The sequence below is a fragment of the Neodiprion fabricii genome, chromosome 3 (assembly GCF_021155785.1).
Source record: "Neodiprion fabricii isolate iyNeoFabr1 chromosome 3, iyNeoFabr1.1, whole genome shotgun sequence".
Classification (NCBI taxonomy): domain Eukaryota; kingdom Metazoa; phylum Arthropoda; class Insecta; order Hymenoptera; family Diprionidae; genus Neodiprion; species Neodiprion fabricii.
Genome location: NC_060241.1, coordinates 33,095,082 through 33,114,059, shown reverse-complemented (window position 1 = coordinate 33,114,059; position 18,978 = coordinate 33,095,082). Strand labels below are relative to the sequence as shown.

The following is an 18,978-nucleotide window of genomic DNA, read 5'->3' as shown; positions in this document are numbered from 1 at the left end:
TGCAATTTTATGTGAGAAAATGTGCCGCGAACTTATTGTGTAAAAATGTGTCAACCTTTTACGTTATTCGCGGCGACACGATTCTTTACACGTCAAACACTTGCGAACAGACCTGAGGTGGTTGTTACAACGCACGTAGAGTGTGCGATTCACTCGTTTTGAGCCATCTTCTCACAGCAGGCGAGGGACGTGGTCTAGTAGCTTTCAAAATAATACCTATGACACGGTGTGCGATAGACAAACATATGCTTAGCTGCTCGTTGCCCAGGTAACACGATACAGCGACACAAGTAGCGGGTAACATCGACGCTTGGCAACGGCAGACAGGCAGTGCAGGCAGAAAAGAAGAAGAAGAAAAAGTAAAGAGACCAGTGACAGCTGTCAAAACTGCAAACAAACGTGACCGGATAGTTGAGACGCAGGCTGCTCCGGAACGGTCCCGGGAAGACATTTAAACTGCACCAAGAACAGACACATTTTTTTGCATCTGCAGTCGGTTGCGAAGCAATCGGTAATCATCGTCACGGAATGGAATAAGAAAAAACCCTCCGAGCCGAGCGCACTTTCGGCAAATTGATTTCTCTTATATCGCCTATGGGGGGTTATTTTTAAAAAGAGTTAATCCATCGGTGTTAATCTCGCTCCGTTGCGACGACTTGTCAGGGCGCGGCCTTGACGGACACAATTCGAGATATTCTACGTTGCGAGAACTGATATAACTTCGCGAAGGATACTTCCAGTCGAGTTTCAAGTTTCATTTTAAGTATGTCCGAGTATTGGTTACACTCTGATTGGGATGCGTTTACGTCACCTTTCGTACAACGTTGATCTCTCGAGTCAGAAGAGCAAACAAAATCGGGGAAACTTTCTACTACCTGCTATACTGATTTCGAACTCTGTTTTTTAGTGTGGAAACAAAAGGATAACTAAGAAACTCGGGGAGTCGGGTGATCTTGATTGTTCGTGAAAAATCTACTCTCGATCGTCGCCTCTCCCCGTTCAAGATCCAAGAACTGAATTCGTTCCGTTCCGACAAGAAATAGCGATAAAAAGAAATCACGATGGCGTTCAGGTCGCAACCTGTGCAAGAGGAGGTGGAGCTGGAGGTTCTTGCCGAAACTGAACTGTCCAGGTTGAAACGGCAGTATAGAATAATGGAAAACGATAGGGCAACTTACGCGGAGGATGCGAGGCTGCAGCTGAGGAATCAGGAGAATATGATAAATCAACTCGAGTTTGAAAAGGCGGAGCTGATGCTCGGTATCAAAACCGCGACTTCGGGCGCCAACAGCAAGAAAGACGAAGCCATGGGAGAGAAACTCAAGTGTCTGCTCGCCACTCGTACGAAATATAAAGAAACCATCGATAACGAAAGGCAGCAAATAACCGAACTCGAGGAACAGATACTCAAGGTGAGAACCCGGGGCTTTAATTGGACGAGGAATAAAATCTCCTCTTCGAGAATTGCTGGCGTGTCTTTTCTCGGGAGTTTAATGGGGGCTTCGAAGACTCGAGGAATACGGTTCCTGGAGAACAGGAAGATGTAGAGTATCGGGCGTAGCTAGTTTTTGACGTCGCTCGGTGAAGTATTGTCAAAAAAGCACATACCGCAATTAAGCTGTTACTCGTTGGTGACACGTGGGCCGCCTTACAGTTCTTTTAGCCTTTCACACGACACTAGATTTCCGGTTTCTTTACCAAACGCTGCAGAGGGTTACGCTGGCTACGGTGGGTGGTTAATGTAAGCCCGTTTCCTTTTCGGCATTTATATTTAAACCGGCTTTTCCTAGATTGACTTGCTCAGTTCGTGGGAAGCGACCGAAATAATGTTAATCATCAGCAGACCTCCTAAGATAAACTCGACGCGATTTATCGGTCGTTTTTACCCGTGACTTATTACGCTTCGGAACCCTTTCGGAAAGGCGATGTAACGATAGAATAAAACTTATCGCGCGATAATATCGAAGAAACTTGAGACCCGATTCAATTCTTCCGATTCTACAGCTATCGCAACAGGTAAATATTTTACTATCTAACTGAACCGAAGGTCTCGCGAGAAGTGACGCGAATGAAGATGATCGTGCAAACGGATAGCCAGTCGAAAGAGCTGGCGGTAAAGCGTAACCGAATGGTAAACATCCTGGAGAACCGTTTAGAAGTAGCGACGAAGAGGTTCAACATGATCGTTACGGATAACAAGAGATTTAGAGAAGATATCACCTCGCTTCTGACCGAGAGGCAGCAATTCAACGTGCTTTGGCTAAAGCTAATTGGCCAGTTAAACACTGGAAAACAAGTAATCAACGATCTTATAGAGCAGGCAACCGTTACCTTCAATATGAGGGACGAAGAATTGAACAAATTGCACGCGCTGCGCGAGAGGTAAGACGCACTTTCTACCCAACTATCGACTGCGATTCATTTTACGATGAATATCCGGGGGAAAAAAGCAATTCATTCTTAATAATTGTTTAACCATGCGCCTTAGTGTCGAAGTATAGAACCTGGCTCTCAATTGGAACCGCGGGTCTGCGAAATTGCAGTGTCAACTGAATTAACGCCGCTTTTTTTCACCCGCAGGGGTGCGAGGGACCTCAAATCCCACACCTCGGAGATGTGCGAGCTCCAGAGAACGCTCGACAACGAATGGAAGCTGCAGGAATTTCTGGGGGTGAAAGGCCAATACCGTGACACCGGTGATTTGAACACAAAAAAGGACGCGAAACGGCAGAACAGACACGATGAAATGCAGAAGAAAGTCGCCGATTACACTCACATCCTTGAACTGATCAAGCAATTCACTGGTGAATGTTCGATAATTAAAATCATCGCTATTTATAATTGTTTTTCTACACATCGTTATTTACACTCGTCAAAGTTAAACGCGAGACGAATTAAATGGCAATCAGTTCTGCAGGTGCAATTTGCACGTTACCGTTACTGATCCTGATCCCGTATCCACATACGAATGAGCCACGGTATAAATATGCAGCGATTAATTGGACGCTCGACTTTTGAAGAGCATGCTTATAGAATCCATACTAATCGACGTGCTTGATTTATACTGTCGGATTAATTCTGACGTGGGGAAAGGAGGATTTCTTTTTCACGTCATTTAAGGTAGCTAAATGGAGTGAAAGCAGTGTTTTCGTAGGTTTCTTTATCGCAGCTTGCTTTTTTTTCCTACAATCAATCATTTTTTCCAGAGATCAAAACTTTTTAACCATTGGTCGATGGATCCGCAGATTTCACTCGGGTATCAAGCCTCCTCGAAACTCTTACACACGCTTTGTTTTAAGGTTGAAAAAAAAGTTACTCGACGGGTAACCGGTTTTCTGAGAGATCGATTCGATTCCAGGGGAGCAAGAGATCGACAGGCTGATGACGCACTTCGTCAAACAAGAGGAGGAAAACTTCGCCCTCTTCAGCTACGTGAACGAATTGAATGACGAACTGGAGGGTCTTCAGGCAAGGGTGGGTCAGCTGCGAGTCGCCATTGACGAGGCACGAGCCCTCAACACACACAGAAGTGAACAGCAGGCGCAAACCCTCGACAGGATAGCGAAGCAGCTGGAGGAACAGACTTCCGTCGCAGCCACCGCCGAGAAGAGTTTGGCCGAGGTGGGTGATCCGATCTGAAAAAGACGGTGTAACGCGTTCTTAAAAAAACTTCTCATCTGACCAAGTCCCTTTTTTTCCGAATCAGTGCAACGACGTGATCGAGAAACTACTCCGTGGAATCGAGTCGCTGTTCCGCGCGGTCAGGTGCGACAATTCGCCCATCCTCGAACTCCTCGGCGACAATTCTCACGTGACGACGAATAACGTTATGCTCTATCTCGGGATCATCGAGAAACGGATCACCGACCTTTTCAACCAAGTTCACTGGGCCGACAAGGCAAGGAAGGCCCCGAGTCGACTTGACGAATCGAAAAAACCTCGGCTAAAAGTTCCCGTCCTATCCCAAATCGCTCCAACGCAACCTTGTGCTCTGTGAGTTGAAAACGACACCCGCAATCGATTCATTCCTTCCGTCCTCCATCCTCTTCTCAGTCGACTGACAGCTTTATTCCGAATTCTTTAATTCTTTACGCGAATTATTTTTAAGACTCGATGCTGTGATCAAACAATGCCGCAGACGGTAGAATAAATATCTGTAAGTCCGTCAATTGTCACAGAGATTTTCCAGCCGCAGCGCAATTCTTTCTAAGATGTAAAAACAAGCCAATCAGTTAATACCCAACCGGGTATTACCTTAAACTAACAGAGATTTTTCGGCATTATTATATGCTGTTATTACGCTCAGTATATTAAAAAAAAAAAAAATGCAGGTGCGTGGAGAAGGAGGAATTACAGAACGTTTCGGAAGGTCTTGACGCACCGCTAACGAGGCAAGAAGCGACCGTAAAACTCCAACAACGTTTGGAGGATGATTTCAGCGAACTTTTGCACAATGTGTCCGGATGTCATCTACCAGCAGCAAGAAAGATTATGCAAAGGCGTTACCAGTAGTTATACGAAAGCTGACAAGAATTTTTAATGTTCTTCGAGTAAAACTAGCAAGTAAATTAATGCAACGATGATAATACCCGCACTCAATCATGATTCGGTGTACGATGTACGAACCTTGGACTTTTCTGAGAAGTATATTTCTTTTTTTCAATTCTTGCTGTGGCTATTGTTTTTTAATACCCACTCTTTATTTTAACAAGAACTTGACAAGTTACTTTGTCTTTACACTCTGCGACACAGTTTTGCACGATCAATACATGCGAAAATTCAGGTCAGGTTAATACTTATGACTTTTATCACGCACGCTAGTCAAGTAAGGCTAGTCATACATGTGTCACGTAAATGTACGTTTGTATTTATATTTTTCTCGAAACTGAAACAGGCGCGTACATTTTTTCAACCTCATGTTTCTAGAAACTTGGAATGTGATATAACAGGATCGCATATACTGTTTATATATATATTGTAACGGGCAGTTGTTCAAAGTCGCATCCACACCGACAGTATTTGGATTATCCACCATTTGTACCATTGTATTTGGATTAATCGCTATTAAACATGTGTTACAGTTAAACATACACTCGTCTGTCTCGCTGTCAACGCATTCCTCGAATATATAACTTTATCTTGAAAAAGGGAGGGAAATAAAACCAACAGTCAGCCAAGGATTTCCCTGGTCTGAAAGGTTAGCAGTGTTTTGGGTCAATAACCCATAACAAAATATAGGCAGGCGACTCTCTTTACTCCGAGATCGCGATTAGAAGGGAGTACTGGGAAACCCGTATCTTCGATTAGGTGACATACGCTTCTTTCACTTGTCTCCAGTTGAAGCAACGGCCTACAAGCCTTTGTCTTACTGAAGGGAGCAACGGCGGAGGTGCTTGTTCACATTCCTAGGCGGCCTTGATGATACCTAAGTCCGTATAGTTCGACTATCAAGGGTTTTTGGGTCTGATAAGCTGATCCAGCTTTTGCCCATGGGAAGGGGTTGCTTATAAATCTATTAAATTTGACAAAGAACACACTAATAACGGGTTTATCACATAGGCTGTGGCCCAAGATAAACCGCACCCGTTACAATATATATGACAGTAAATATATATTTTTAAATAATTTATTTAATAATCGCCACGTACACTCATTGGTTGCATTTGAATATAAAATAAGGAATGAAAACAGTCGGTTAATCAATGATTAATAATAGTCAACTCTCATAATTTGTGAGAATCGCAATTTATTACGGAATCATCATGCAGACATGATACATAATCAGTGTGCGGTTTTCGTAACGCGGAGCACTTAAGGGGGGGTACAGCTTGGACGGTCTAAAATTATACCTAGTTTTGGGAGTTGTTTTTTTTTTTAAAGAAAATGAAAATACTTACAGTAATTTGATTTTGAGAGCTTTATTTCTTATAGTTTCAAGATCATGTTACTTATATGCCGTCATTTCGTTATTAATTTCAATGCAAATATTCTGAAATGTTCTTAAAACTATAAATAACAATGCATTCGAACTCAATTTGTTTTAAGTGTTCTAATATTATTAAAAAAAAAAAAACAACAACAAACAGGAATGATTTTAGACTGTCCAAGTTGCCCCCCCCCCCCCCCCCCCCCCCCCCCTTAAGGTCAAAGCAAAAGGGAAAATTTTTAAGTTTCATTAAGCTTTCCAGCGCGTAGTTTGAAGCGTAGCGGGATGCTACCCTATAACTTGCGAGTTAAGCTCAAGCATCCTTTGACTTTGCTTCTGTTTGTGCCTTCCTTCGAGCTACGCGAACGATCCGTTTCAGTTCCAGAATAGTTCGTTTGATGTGTACCAATTGGCGTTCAACGTCATCGCGATCCACTTCTACGGGAATCCCCTTGCGCCTGCAAATCTGCTGATAAACATTCCAGCAACATGCTCGAACTTGAGTCAATTCGAGATGCTTCGCTGCAGTCGTTTCCTTGATTCTCTGTACCGCAGTTTCCCAACGCAAAGCGTTCACTTTCGCTTTGTCGTATCTGCCCTGTAGATCCGCCAATCTGTTGTTCAAATTTATTAACTTTTGAGCCTTGTCGTCCGTCAGACGAACCTGTAGAAAGTAGAATAGAAAATAGGTAGCGAAATCGGTTTTTCGATTCAACAAATACTGCAAGGCTGTTATACAATCCTGGGAGATTTCAGTACCATTTCTGTGCTTGCGTCCTCCAGTGCTTGAAGATTTTCATCCTGTCGTTCGGAAAGTTCTTTTCTAGCCTCGGTTAAGCATTCGTATCGCGTCAGAATTTCGGATATAGATTGAAATTGCCCTGTCTCAGAGATCACTCTCTCCAAATATTCTTGATACATACCGTAATCTGCCACGTGTTTCTCCATGCTTTTTTTTATTTCTTTCATGTCGTTCAACTTCGCTTCCATCTCCCTTATCTAAATTTGTTACTGGTGTTAATATTTTCGATAGTAATTGTACAAGTGATGGAAAACAGGGAGTACATCCAGTCGTTGCGATTATTTATACTTTTACCTCTTCTCGTCGTTTGTTTTGCAGTAAAAGTTCCTCGGCAATTTTGTGTTCGGCCCTTTCTCGTTTTTCTTGATTCTCCTTGGCAAATTTATTAAACTTTTGAAACGACTGACGAAAAATAAGCTCCTTTCGCCTCAATTCTGCCCAGTGCTTATCCATTTCTTTTCTTTTCTCAATCTGCTCCTGCTGTTTCTCTGTTAGTTGATTCTCGGCTAGGTCTAATTCGCGACGTGCCTTCACCAATTCGGCTGCCGGACTTATTCGAGCAACGTCCCATTCTGACAATTTTCTGAAATTTTCAAGCCAAAATATACTCTCGTTATTCAAGACTTCGGCAAACATCGTTATTGTCAGGATGACGGTGAGTAATTCGATCAAATTAGTATTTAGACCAATTTTTATTTAATGTAAAATACCAAATACTTTACTTTATATTCCTGCCTTCTGCTTTGGATATGAAATATTCCGCTATAGCTTTCTGCGGGTCGGTAGTGATTTGCGCACGATGAATGAGATTCTTTGAATTTTTCACATGTGGCGCCATATTTTACCAGATGTATACAGCAGGTATTTCTTATGAGAGTAGAGGATAAATACGATCAAAATCATAAATAAATTCAGTAACCAAACACTGTAAAGGGCACGTGTCACGGTAAAAATACCTTCTTTGACACTGCTGCATAGCGTGTTTATCGATCAAACTATTTAAACGAGGCAAGCTCGCGCCTTCGCAGCTCTAGCGCCATCTGTGTATAATAAAAAACATATTTCAGGAGCAGCTGGGTATTTTTGTTACACAAGTTTGGCGGGACACCCATTCTTAGAATCAGTCTGAATACAGAAAAAAGTCTTATCATCATGAATATATTCCGATAGTAAAGGGAATACATTCTTAATTGACAAAAGGTAAATCGATGTACGAGTATTTCAAAAACCAGACACGTCGAAAATACTTGACAATTTTAAGTTTTTGGAAAAACCATACGGATTTTTTATGTTATACTTTTGCTCTATACGATGCGAGACCGTACAGAGTTTCTTGACGGTGTAAGTCTTGTGCAAACCGTAATTATACATACTTATTGTTGTATACATATATTACGTCGTAGAACGTAATTACTCTCGAGTTTCGCCAGACGTCTAACTTTCTCACTGTCTGATATTATCGCTAGGTGAATCATGATTCATCGATGACAATAATGTACGCTCCTATATCCTGTAAAAAAAAAAACCGAGATAACAATGATAAAGCTCGTTTATAGTATGGTGTGAGCTACAGTCGCATAGAAGCTATACTTCTACAAATGTAATCGTATCAAGAATCCGGTAGCGGGGATAATGCAGATTCAGAGAACACGTGGACGTGCGAGTGCGGTCAGCTGTGCGGTTTATGTATTAATTCAATTAAAAAGTGCTCTCCGAAATAAACAAAAAATGTGTGGCACGAGGTACTGTTGTGTTGTGGATTGCAAAAATACCCAATCGAAAAATCCAGAGTTTACTTTTTATTCGTTTCCGAGACGAAATTGGGAAATTAGCACGAGAAATGAGTGGATAAAAGCTGTCAGAAGAATGTAAGTAATATTATAACAATTTGATACAAGGAATTAACGTATTGAAAATATACAAACGTCAGATTTTCTGTAATGTTTTATTTTTATAGTACACCAGATAACAAGCCATGGCAGTCGAATGAGAACACTCCATTTTCCATTTCTGTTTTGCATGTATAGATGCAAAGTTCCTGAAAATATATTTTTTTACATTATTTTTGAACTATTCATTTATCTCATAATTAATACATACCTCTAATTTCACTTCGTACGGCGGATTATGTACTCTCGTCCGTGGTATTACTTTCTCACGGACGATTCGTTCTCCACTAGCTTCATCATCAATTTCGACGACCTACTGAACATGATGGCTTTGGAATAGTTTATACCCTATAAATTTTTAATTAATTGATCATCGTATTGTTAGTAATACGATAATCTTAAAATTAAGTACGTAGTAAAAATTACAATGAATTTGAAAGAATATCTCATATGTTTCGTGCATTTACTTACCTTTCGACACAGATTTTCCGCGAAAAAATTCTGCGTGGATATTCTGAAATCCACATTTGACGATAGTGTGGCTCATAATATCACTTTTAATTTCATATTGCACTGAATAAAACAATAATTTAAAACAACGTCCTCGAGTTGCCGCCGTTAACCGACAGATAGCGTTGCCGTCGTTTCGCCATGATATCCAAGAGGCGTATTGCAGCGCTTAATTCAGTCAGCGCAACAGCCTGGAACAATTTCACGATCAGTAACGAACAGAGCGTTTATAGGATCATTTTTCGTTTCTATAATACATCACGATAGGCAGTCGAGGATTGTAATTTTTTAATAACGTTTGATTCACGCATTTTCGGAAGTCTCGGCTCGCATATTTATTCCTAGTCGAAAATGATGACTAGGAAAGAAAAAACCAATAAAAGGAGAAGACGAAGAAGAAGAAACAAGGTGATTGCTCGCATGAACGGCCGGTACTTTCAGCTGCAGATTAACTGGCAGCTTCGTCGCGAGGCTGCGGTCAATCGAATGCCCCTCAGCAAGACTCTTGAAGATATAATCAACTACATCAGGGAACACGAGCAAACGGATTGTCTAGTAGTAGGATTTGCATCGGAGGAGTTCAACCCCTTTCATCCAGAGATTCCATGCATCAGCACTGTATTAGTTGACTGAATTAAAAGTAAATTTAAAACTATTTTTATACCCAGGTGCATGGTTGCCATTCATTCATCACCGATCAAATTACGGTTGTTGAACTTTCTGTAGAAATAAAACAATTTTTAAACAAAATAATTGCTGTATTATTTAGTATTGATATACTCTCCTATTACATGTTAAATGGTACTTTATTGTCATCGAATGCACGTGAAATTTTACATCTAACAATAAGACGTCGTCTCAAAATTTGAGTTGATAATTATCACAGTGATCGAGGAACGCAATAAGCGTATCTTATCGAGCTATGTGTCATATAAGCGTCTATATTTTCTAATCGGGACATTTACAGCTGATGATGGAGCAGTGAACTTATTTTCATTCGAATTTACATTGCATTGTCTGAATTAGTTCTCGAGAAAGACGTATTGAATAAAGCTGTCGGAAAACTATTGGACTTAATGTTAGGTGTAAAAAGAGGTGAAATTTCAGTATTCTATGTCGACGCGATATTACATTGGGATCTTATAAAACGGGTCGGTAAAGTGCAGAGTACTAGAAGTACCACCGCGCCCACTCGTGCCCGGTAAAACATAACGAAAAATAACACGAGGCAAATTTCACGTGCAAATGACTAGCGACGCAAATGATACGAGAAACAAAGGCTACGTTGATCACAGGCACGTAAAATTTCTATGTAAAGAAGCTCATTTCGGAGCCATCAGAGCTCTCATTCCTTTAATCGTGCCAATCCTGTACAGCGACTTAAAAAATGGCGCCAACTGGATCTTAATCTCTCAGATATTTTTTTAATTTGGCATGTGGATTGTGTAGGGGGAGTTAGATTTTTGTGCCAAAGCGCGAATCTCATAATGCAAAATTCGATTTTTTATTAACAGTAACAAATTAGACTCCCATTTTTTTCAAGAATTCATAACTTCGGCAAAAAATTGGGTAAATTTTTTTTTTTTTTTCAAATTACGCGGAAAGCTCCATAGAATTTAAAAAAAATACGAAATGGTAAAAAAAAGTTGTTATCAATTGTTTATTTAACAATTAATTTTTCAAAGATTTTTAAAACAGCGACTGAGATGACCAAAAAATTTTTTTTAAATTCTGACATGTTCCTTGAACTGTACTACTACCTGTGAATTAATTCCAGAGGGGTGTTTTTCTTCGGTTACCGTCCACCGCTGCCCCGCGGTGGCGTCGCAGCGTTATTTTAGAGTCATTTTCACGATGTAGGACATGATTGAAGAATCTGAAAAAAATACTGTACCTTCACAAGGCCTGCTCAAAGCGATAAGTGAAGTTTCAAGAATGTGTTTTTCACCGTTTTTTTATTACGGAGATTCAAAATAACGGTTACACACCATGAGAGTGCACACAAATGATAATATTTACATAACTTGCTACTTATTTTAGTACTTATAATCACCCCCGAAGATATGTGGAAGCTGCGAAATGAACGCACTTACAATTATATATTTTATACAAATAAATCGCTTATTCTATGGATACAATCTATTAATCTTTGATCAAACTGAGCATTAAACTTAGAAATGTGAGCAAAAGTTTTCGTCATAACTTACACGGCTATCTTAGCGCATAGATTTACGGGTGAATGACTCATCAGAGGAAGAGTAAACCCTACATTCTACAGTTTTTATTGACAGAGGTAAAAATTAATGGAATCGTCGAGTGCCTTCGACCGTTATTGCTTGGTTCAATCGCGGCTTCAATAATTTTTCATGTTCTTCATGTTCGTTGTTGCTGCAGAAGTCAAATGTGATATTTTTCAATGCACTCACACTCCATTCGAATAATTGCCTTGGAGTCAAAATATGATTTTCATTGGGCCGCTGTAGGCTTGCACGTGCAGCAAATCTTTTCACAGTTCCACCAATGCCATCACACAGACTTTTTCCATGTGACGTTGCAAAGAAATGCCATTCAGCCTCGACATTAAAGTCGTCAAAATGATGAGTCAAATTAATGAAGTTACTTTTATTTTTATATTGTGCACTAGCACCGTCAGTAAAATAAATCATTTCCTTGATAACTTCACTACCGAAGAACTCAAAAAGCCTACTGATTAGTTTCTTCTGAAACACATGGACCGCGACTGTATTATGTTGTACATTTTCTAAGATAATAACGAAGCTCTTATGCTTTAAGTCCTCATTTTCAACATAATACACAACAAAAGGATGGATGGTAGCTTGATTGTTATTCCAGTGGAAGCTTTGAATTTCATCTTGAACAACAAATGCATAGTTTTCAGCAAAGTCACCCAAAACTAAGAACTCCCCTGGTTGTAGACGACTGTTTCTGTCTTTCAAATATGCACTTTGCTGTTTAGCGATGAAATCATGTTTCTTGAGGGCTATCGTCTGTTCCCTTAATGTCTCGAGGAACGTTTCTGTTTCTTGCGCGATCGTTTCTGAAACAGATCGATCCGTGTGAGTCCACCGTTTGTAGCTGATACTTTTTTACGAAATTATCGTCGAATAAACTTTCCATTTCATATGTAACCATATCAAAACTTGGACAACTACTACAATCACCAAGATAGCATAAAGGATTTGGAGAGTCACACGATATCTGTTTTATCAAATCGTGGTACATTCTTTTGAATATCTGACAAATTGAGCTAACCGCCACCAACATAAGTTTCACATTCTGGTGTATTTTGCGAACACAAACTGTATGTGTTTCTGTTGGTCCAGCTAAAATACACTGCTTTGGGCGGAGTTCGGCGAATTTTGTAAAACCAATTTTATCATTCGGATGCTGTTGCTTGAACGTGGTGTAAGCTTCCTTCAGATCACACAAAACAAATTGTTTTTGGACTTGATGTTTTGAACCATCCACATCGCGAAGAGTGACAAAATCTTTCTGACCAGGCTGGATCCGACTTATCTCATCAGAACAGTAAAATTCTACTACATGAGAGACAACATCATCGCAAAGTGCGAGATGGTCTTGGATCTGGGGAGGATCCAAATCCACGCTCACTTTGCAATATTTTAGCTTTACGAGCCATTCTATATGAATAATCAAATTGTAACTCCAATTCTTTGATGGACCAACTACGAGGAGTCATTGTGAGATATTTAATTTTGTCCGCGACACAATTCGCGTTGATAAACAATTCTTTCATATCACACAACAATTCTTGCCCGATATCATTCTCAAGAAACATTTTCACACTCCTCTGTTCACTAATTGGTGAAGGTGAATCAAGATCGTCACCGCTCGCATAATTATGATTCATATCAATTACCTCGTTTTTATCAGATGGAGTAATTGTGTTGCATTTGTACAATTTTATTCGACAATCCATGCACACATATTCTCCTAGGTCCGGAAACTTTTTCCGTAATGCTGGTGTCACTGGCTTTACCAAATGTCGCACCCAATTATGGCCAACCCTTTGGAAAGGATTACAGCACCGTTTCACAACTATTGTAGACATTGCTTTCAGAAATCAATTACTTGTGTGAAGAATGAGACGATATACTGCACTGATCGATACACTGGAATTCGATTAAATGTTATAATGCTTGCCCACTGCGCTAACCTCGGTTTTCCTAGGGAAATTTCTTTCACACGATTGGCTAACTTGTTCTCAAAAATGGCACCCTCCTTATGTCGCGATAGTGTAATCAAATAAATGGTCGAATTAGTAAACGCTCTATCGCTCGTGACATGTGAGAATTGTACGAGTAATCTGTCAAGATTTATCCAAAGACTGATTAGGATCAAGCATGTGAGTGGGGCGCTGAGTAGCCGGTGAATTTTAGTGATACGTTTCCAGCAGCATGTCGACAATGGCCGATGAATCTACTTCCGTGCCGAGAAGGCGTCAATTGGTAAACAAAAAATTATCATTTAAAAATAAGCAGTGGTTATAATTCATTACCGACTGGGACATATGTTCGGATAATACAATTTCTCCCTAATCACAGCGCGAGAGGACCAAAAAGTTATACACAGATGATTGGACACTGGGAGATGAAGATATCGAGGGACGGAGAACCTTTCAGCTTGATGAAAAGATTGACTGCGAGCGATATGACTTGAGTAATTTTAATGGATTATTTCGTGAGATGACGGGATCTGAATTAACCCTGAGCTACCTGCAAAAGCATGGTCTTGGGATACCATTATTATTCAAAGAAAAAAGCGGACTAGGCTTGCGTGTGCCAAGTCCAAATTTCTCCATAAACGATGTCAGAACCTGCGTAGGTACGTAACATCAACAAATGTCTCCGAGAAGCTGTTAGGAACTATATTTCGATAATTACCTGAAAGATGGCGTTGATCTACTATGATGATGTGTACAGTTTAAAAATAAGTATTTTGAGATGATTCGGATAGCTTGAGATATTTTTACAATTATGGAATTTTAGTGACGCAGTTGAATAATTTCGTCAATTACAATTACTTCACACTCAGGATGGACAACACATCTATTACATTCAAATATCGTTGAAATAAATCCAGTTTTAAGGCATTGAACCTCTGTCGCATTATTCTTATAAATTGTCTTTTCAGCCTGCCAAAAATGTCTATTAGATTATTATCAACGTAGTTACTTGAGTAGCAATTTAAATTGCCAAGTTTCACAGTCAGTTCTTACAGTATCATAAAGTCTTACATTTACTTGGTACAATTATTATTTTGCAATTCCCTGAATAGCTTTTTTCAAAATTCCAATTTTTCGTTGCATGTAACAAATGAACTATTTTAAACCTTGCACTAACCACCACTCCAATTTTAGGTTCCAAGAGAATCTTGGATGTAATGGACGTAAATACTCAAAAAAATGAAGACATGACTATGAAGGAGTGGCAGAGGTACTATGAGGAGCCGAACAAAGATCGCTTGCTGAATGTAATATCGCTGGAATTTAGTCATACAAGGCTAGAAAATTATGTGCAATCTCCTACAGTAGTTCGTCAAGTGGACTGGGTGGACGTTGTTTGGCCGAGACATTTGAAAGAGGCTCAGGTCGAGGCAACAAACCTGTTAGAAGATATGATGTACCCAAAAGTACAGAAGTATTGTCTAATGTCAGTGAAAGGCTGCTACACAGATTTCCATGTCGACTTTGGAGGTACCAGCGTATGGTACCACATACTGCGAGGTGGTAAAATATTCTGGCTTATACCTCCAACAGAGAAGAACTTAGCCTCTTATGAGCAGTGGGTACTGAGTGGGAAACAATCTGATGTATTTTTTGGCGATATGGTAGACAGATGTGGAAGAATCAGTTTGACCGCAGGAATGACCTTATTCATTCCAACAGGATGGATTCACGCAGTTTACACACCTCAAGATTCTCTCGTTTTTGGGGGTAACTTTTTACACAGCTTCGGCATCGATAAACAATTGAAAGTTGCTCAAGTCGAAGAACATACGAAAGTTCCACAGAAGTTTCGGTACCCGTTCTTCACAGAGATGCTCTGGTAGGTTCACACGAAACCTTTTTCTTTGTCATTTCATTCGTCATTGTCAGAAGCTATATGATAACTTATGAATTCTCAATTTTGTTACAGGTATGTGTTGGAACGATATGTTCACATGCTATTGAACAGAAGCCACCTAGATATACAGGATGCAAATCAACAATCCCCGGTTACAAAACTACATGAACATATACACTTGACTCCATTCGAATTGCATGGATTAAAAGCAATTGTAATGTACCTGCACTCTCTTCCATCTACAAAGAAAAACGTTCCTGAACTAATTCGGGATCCAGTAGCACTTATTCACGATGTTAGGTGCCTTGTTGAACAACACAGACATGATAATCCTGATGCAGCTGTGACAGGATACCCAGTGCTGCCACCCCCTCCAGCTATGACAATCGCGGACAGAGTGAGTCTTTGTTAACCACATTAGTTTCTTTAAAGCACTTTAGAACTACTCGCAATTATAGACTAATCCATTTTTGTGGAATTTGTTCACAATGTAAGTCTTCATACTCAACAGGAACGTCTACGAACAACCAAAAAAAGTTATACAAAGTTGCAACGGCAGCAATCCCAAGACAAGTCTGATGGCCTAAAGGAGATCAAGCCAGGTGTTCCTCGGAGGAGGCGTACTAGGTGTAAAAAATGTGAAGCATGTACTAGGTCCGATTGTGGGGAGTGCGCTTACTGCCAAGACATGGTTAAGTTTGGTGGTACAGGAAGGGCTAAGCAAACATGTCTTATGAGGCAGTGTTTAAGACCAATGCTCCCTGTTACAGCTGCTTGTAAGGTCTGTCAGCTAGATGGATGGAAACAGCAACCAGCGCCACTTATGGGTATGTAGGAAAACCATAAAATTTAAGAACAAAATCATTAAAGCTTTGATTGTCAAGCGAAGTCTTGACCAACGAATATCTCACTATTCAAAATTGCAGGAAAACCGACGCCGTCGACGCCATCAACGTTAATGGAGTGTACAGTTTGCTATGATATTGTGCATCCGGACTGTCTGACAGACTCTGGTCAAGGAGGCACAGCTAGCGAAGATCTTCCAAACAGTTGGGAATGTCCACAGTGTTGTGAAAGCGGTCGACACTTGGACTACAGACCTCGGCATTTCAAGGCGCGTGCTCGCAAGATCTCTGTTTCAAGTGGAGCCTCATCGGCACCTACGACTGACTCTGAGCGAGCAACTACCCCAAGCAAACGATCTCGGCCAGACCCAAACGAGGTAAGTTATCACTCATCGATTAGGTGTATTATTTTTTATGTCGTATAAATCTCTGATTGTGATTGAAATCGCGTGTAAAACAGAATACTTGCCAGGCAGGTATTTGTCCTGTGCATTTCTGTGAATAAATAACTAAAGGAAATGGGCAAAAATATGAAAATGTTTTTAGACATTACTTGACATCTGAAAACCAATACCCGATTCATTATTACAGGCCTGGAATGATCGGGAACCGGCTGAAGGTGAGCAACGCACAGCGTTGCGCACTCAGTTAGCTATGCAGTTGACTGGATCAACTAGTAAGTCGTTAAAACGGCCTCACGTTGTGGTAAGGCCGTCGCAACTGCCCCCACTATCCAAACCTGGACCAGATTTCAACGGGCACACTTTAGCTTACGACAAAACAGTAATGCTGGCTATATTTAGGTTTCTAAGCTTGAAAGATTTAGCAAATTGTGCTTTAGTCTGTCGTACATGGGCCAGGTACAGTGTAGATCCTAGTTTACGAAAAAGAATGGACGTATCTCATGCTCACTTGACCGCAGCCCACTTAACAGGCATTGCTCGAAGGCAGCCAGAAAACTTGAACTTAAATTGGACGAACGTCACTAAGAGGCAGTTGGCTTGGCTCCTAGACAGATTGCCTCAGCTTAGAGTTTTATCACTACAAGGTTGTACTTGGTCGGGCATATGCGCCCTTAAGACTTGTACGTGCCCTCCGTTAGTTAGTCTTGACCTAGGTCACGTCTCAGGCTTAAATGATTCTAGTTTGAGAGAAGTCTTAAGTCCTCCGGCTGACTCAAGACCTGGTTTAATAGACAAAACGTCACGTTTAAAGCACTTGAAAAGTCTTTCATTGGCTGGTTGCGATATAACTGACATAGCTCTTAGATATATCGTGCAACATTTACCGTATATTGAAATTCTGGATCTATCGTCTTGTGGACGAGTTTCAGACGCCGGAGTTGCCCAGCTGACTACTACTCCAGCACAAACCCTGTCCAATTTAGTTTCTCTAAATTTATCAAACTGTAGACTACTAACAGAAGCCAGTCTTGACCACCTTGGGAGGTGTAAAGCGCTTAAACGGTTAGACCTACGACACACCACACACGTTTCTACGCAAGCTGTCATAAAGTTTGCTGCAAAAAGTGTACACAACTTACATGTGACTGATGTTAAGCTAGTTGAAGAAAAAGTAATTAAGTAATCGTGTCTGTAATTCGTAACATAAATATTCAACATATTTTACGCTTCTGAAATTCTATTGAAGAAAAGTAAAGGAACTGTCACACATGATTTGTGTATCCGAAATTATCCGTACTAAAAATTTTATGCGAAATTCTTATATATTTTTTTTCAATCTAACAATAACAGCAAGTTTGCTCTTGATAAGCTTTTTTGTAATCATCCAAGCATCTTAATCGCAGTATTATTTGGCTATTTTATTGCTGTGAGATATTAAAAGTATTAATTGTACTTTTATTTAGTTGATTCAGTGAAAAAGTAACTTGATATCTTTGTTTTCTGGAAATTATTATTTACCAGTCTGCAAAAATTTGTGAAAGTTGAACGTTCCAATGAGCCTTGATTGCGTTGATGCTATGTATGGTTATGAAAAAGCTGGCTAGTTATTTGATATGAGAGGTATTACACTTGGTCCATAAAAGCCTCTATTGCGTGCAATCTATTTCAATGATATGAAGATTTAAAAGTGAAAAATATTAAGTAACTACTGCGGGATATGACCGTAAATCGATACGCAAATATTTATTTATACAAAGTGTGATCAGTAGACTGTAATTAACGAACGTAAAATTTATGTTCAAACTTACATATTAAGGTATCGAACCGTGATATACATATAGTTACGTTGTATTTATTGTTTATAATAGAAACATGAAACGTATTACGCCAAGAACGTTTATACTGATATGAATCATTCTTGGACCTCCTTTTTTCTGTCTGTTATTAATTTAAAGTATTCAAATTTACTAACAAACTTTTACTGTCGAGATCCAGTATTCGGCCACTGATGAAACCATTTATTCTCTGGTTCGTTTTATTTTTTGTCGCGTCTTTAGATAAACTTTTCAGTCAAAACTCTGTGGCTGTGAGCCAAATTCGGTTTTTCCAAATTACCGTATATGAAGTTTATCTATATAAAGCTAATACTATAAATTATATACATAAAAGACGTACTTCTTTGTCCAAGGTGTACTCGTTACGTTGAAAAGACTACTTATTATTTAATTAAGAAAATATTATTTTAATGAAAACTAATACATCTTACTGTATAACTCCTGTAACTTATAAAAAAACATAGCAATATCTCGGTTTTCAAATATAATTTTTATTTCAAAAACTACATGAATGTTCAATTTAGATTTAAAAAAGTAATCTAAGAGGTCACACTTCAGTACTCTGTACAGTATTCAAAGTATTGTAAACCATCATAATTGATTACGTTATTAATTGGTTTTTTTCCTTTACTGTAAATTCATAGATCACAATTGTGATTT

General features: G+C 39.6%; 3 protein-coding genes across 3 annotated transcripts; 2 read left to right on the top strand and 1 right to left on the bottom strand.

Moving 5' to 3' along the window:
• Nucleotides 1–602: 602 nt before the first annotated feature.
• On the top strand, nt 603–5,069 carry LOC124177889 (coiled-coil domain-containing protein 63-like). Its single transcript, XM_046560806.1, has 7 exons — nt 603–763; nt 908–1,412; nt 2,048–2,382; nt 2,581–2,804; nt 3,359–3,621; nt 3,707–3,993; nt 4,332–5,069. The coding sequence occupies exons 2-7, from the start codon at nt 1,062–1,064 to the stop codon at nt 4,510–4,512; spliced, it is 1,641 nt and encodes a 546-aa protein (XP_046416762.1). The 5' UTR covers nt 603–763; nt 908–1,061; the 3' UTR covers nt 4,513–5,069.
• Nucleotides 5,070–6,132: 1,063 nt separating this feature from the next.
• LOC124177891 (coiled-coil domain-containing protein 42 homolog) lies at nt 6,133–8,024 on the bottom strand. Its single transcript, XM_046560808.1, has 4 exons — nt 7,451–8,024; nt 7,023–7,311; nt 6,686–6,925; nt 6,133–6,590 (listed from the first exon to the last, which is right to left on the bottom strand). The coding sequence occupies exons 1-4, from the start codon at nt 7,564–7,566 to the stop codon at nt 6,240–6,242; spliced, it is 996 nt and encodes a 331-aa protein (XP_046416764.1). The 5' UTR covers nt 7,567–8,024; the 3' UTR covers nt 6,133–6,239.
• A 5,344-nt stretch (nt 8,025–13,368) lies between these two features.
• LOC124177885 (jmjC domain-containing histone demethylation protein 1-like) lies at nt 13,369–18,821 on the top strand. Its single transcript, XM_046560793.1, has 7 exons — nt 13,369–13,617; nt 13,714–13,993; nt 14,529–15,216; nt 15,307–15,631; nt 15,746–16,061; nt 16,161–16,456; nt 16,671–18,821. The coding sequence occupies exons 1-7, from the start codon at nt 13,567–13,569 to the stop codon at nt 17,664–17,666; spliced, it is 2,952 nt and encodes a 983-aa protein (XP_046416749.1). The 5' UTR covers nt 13,369–13,566; the 3' UTR covers nt 17,667–18,821.
• The last annotated feature ends 157 nt before the right edge of the window (nt 18,822–18,978 follow it).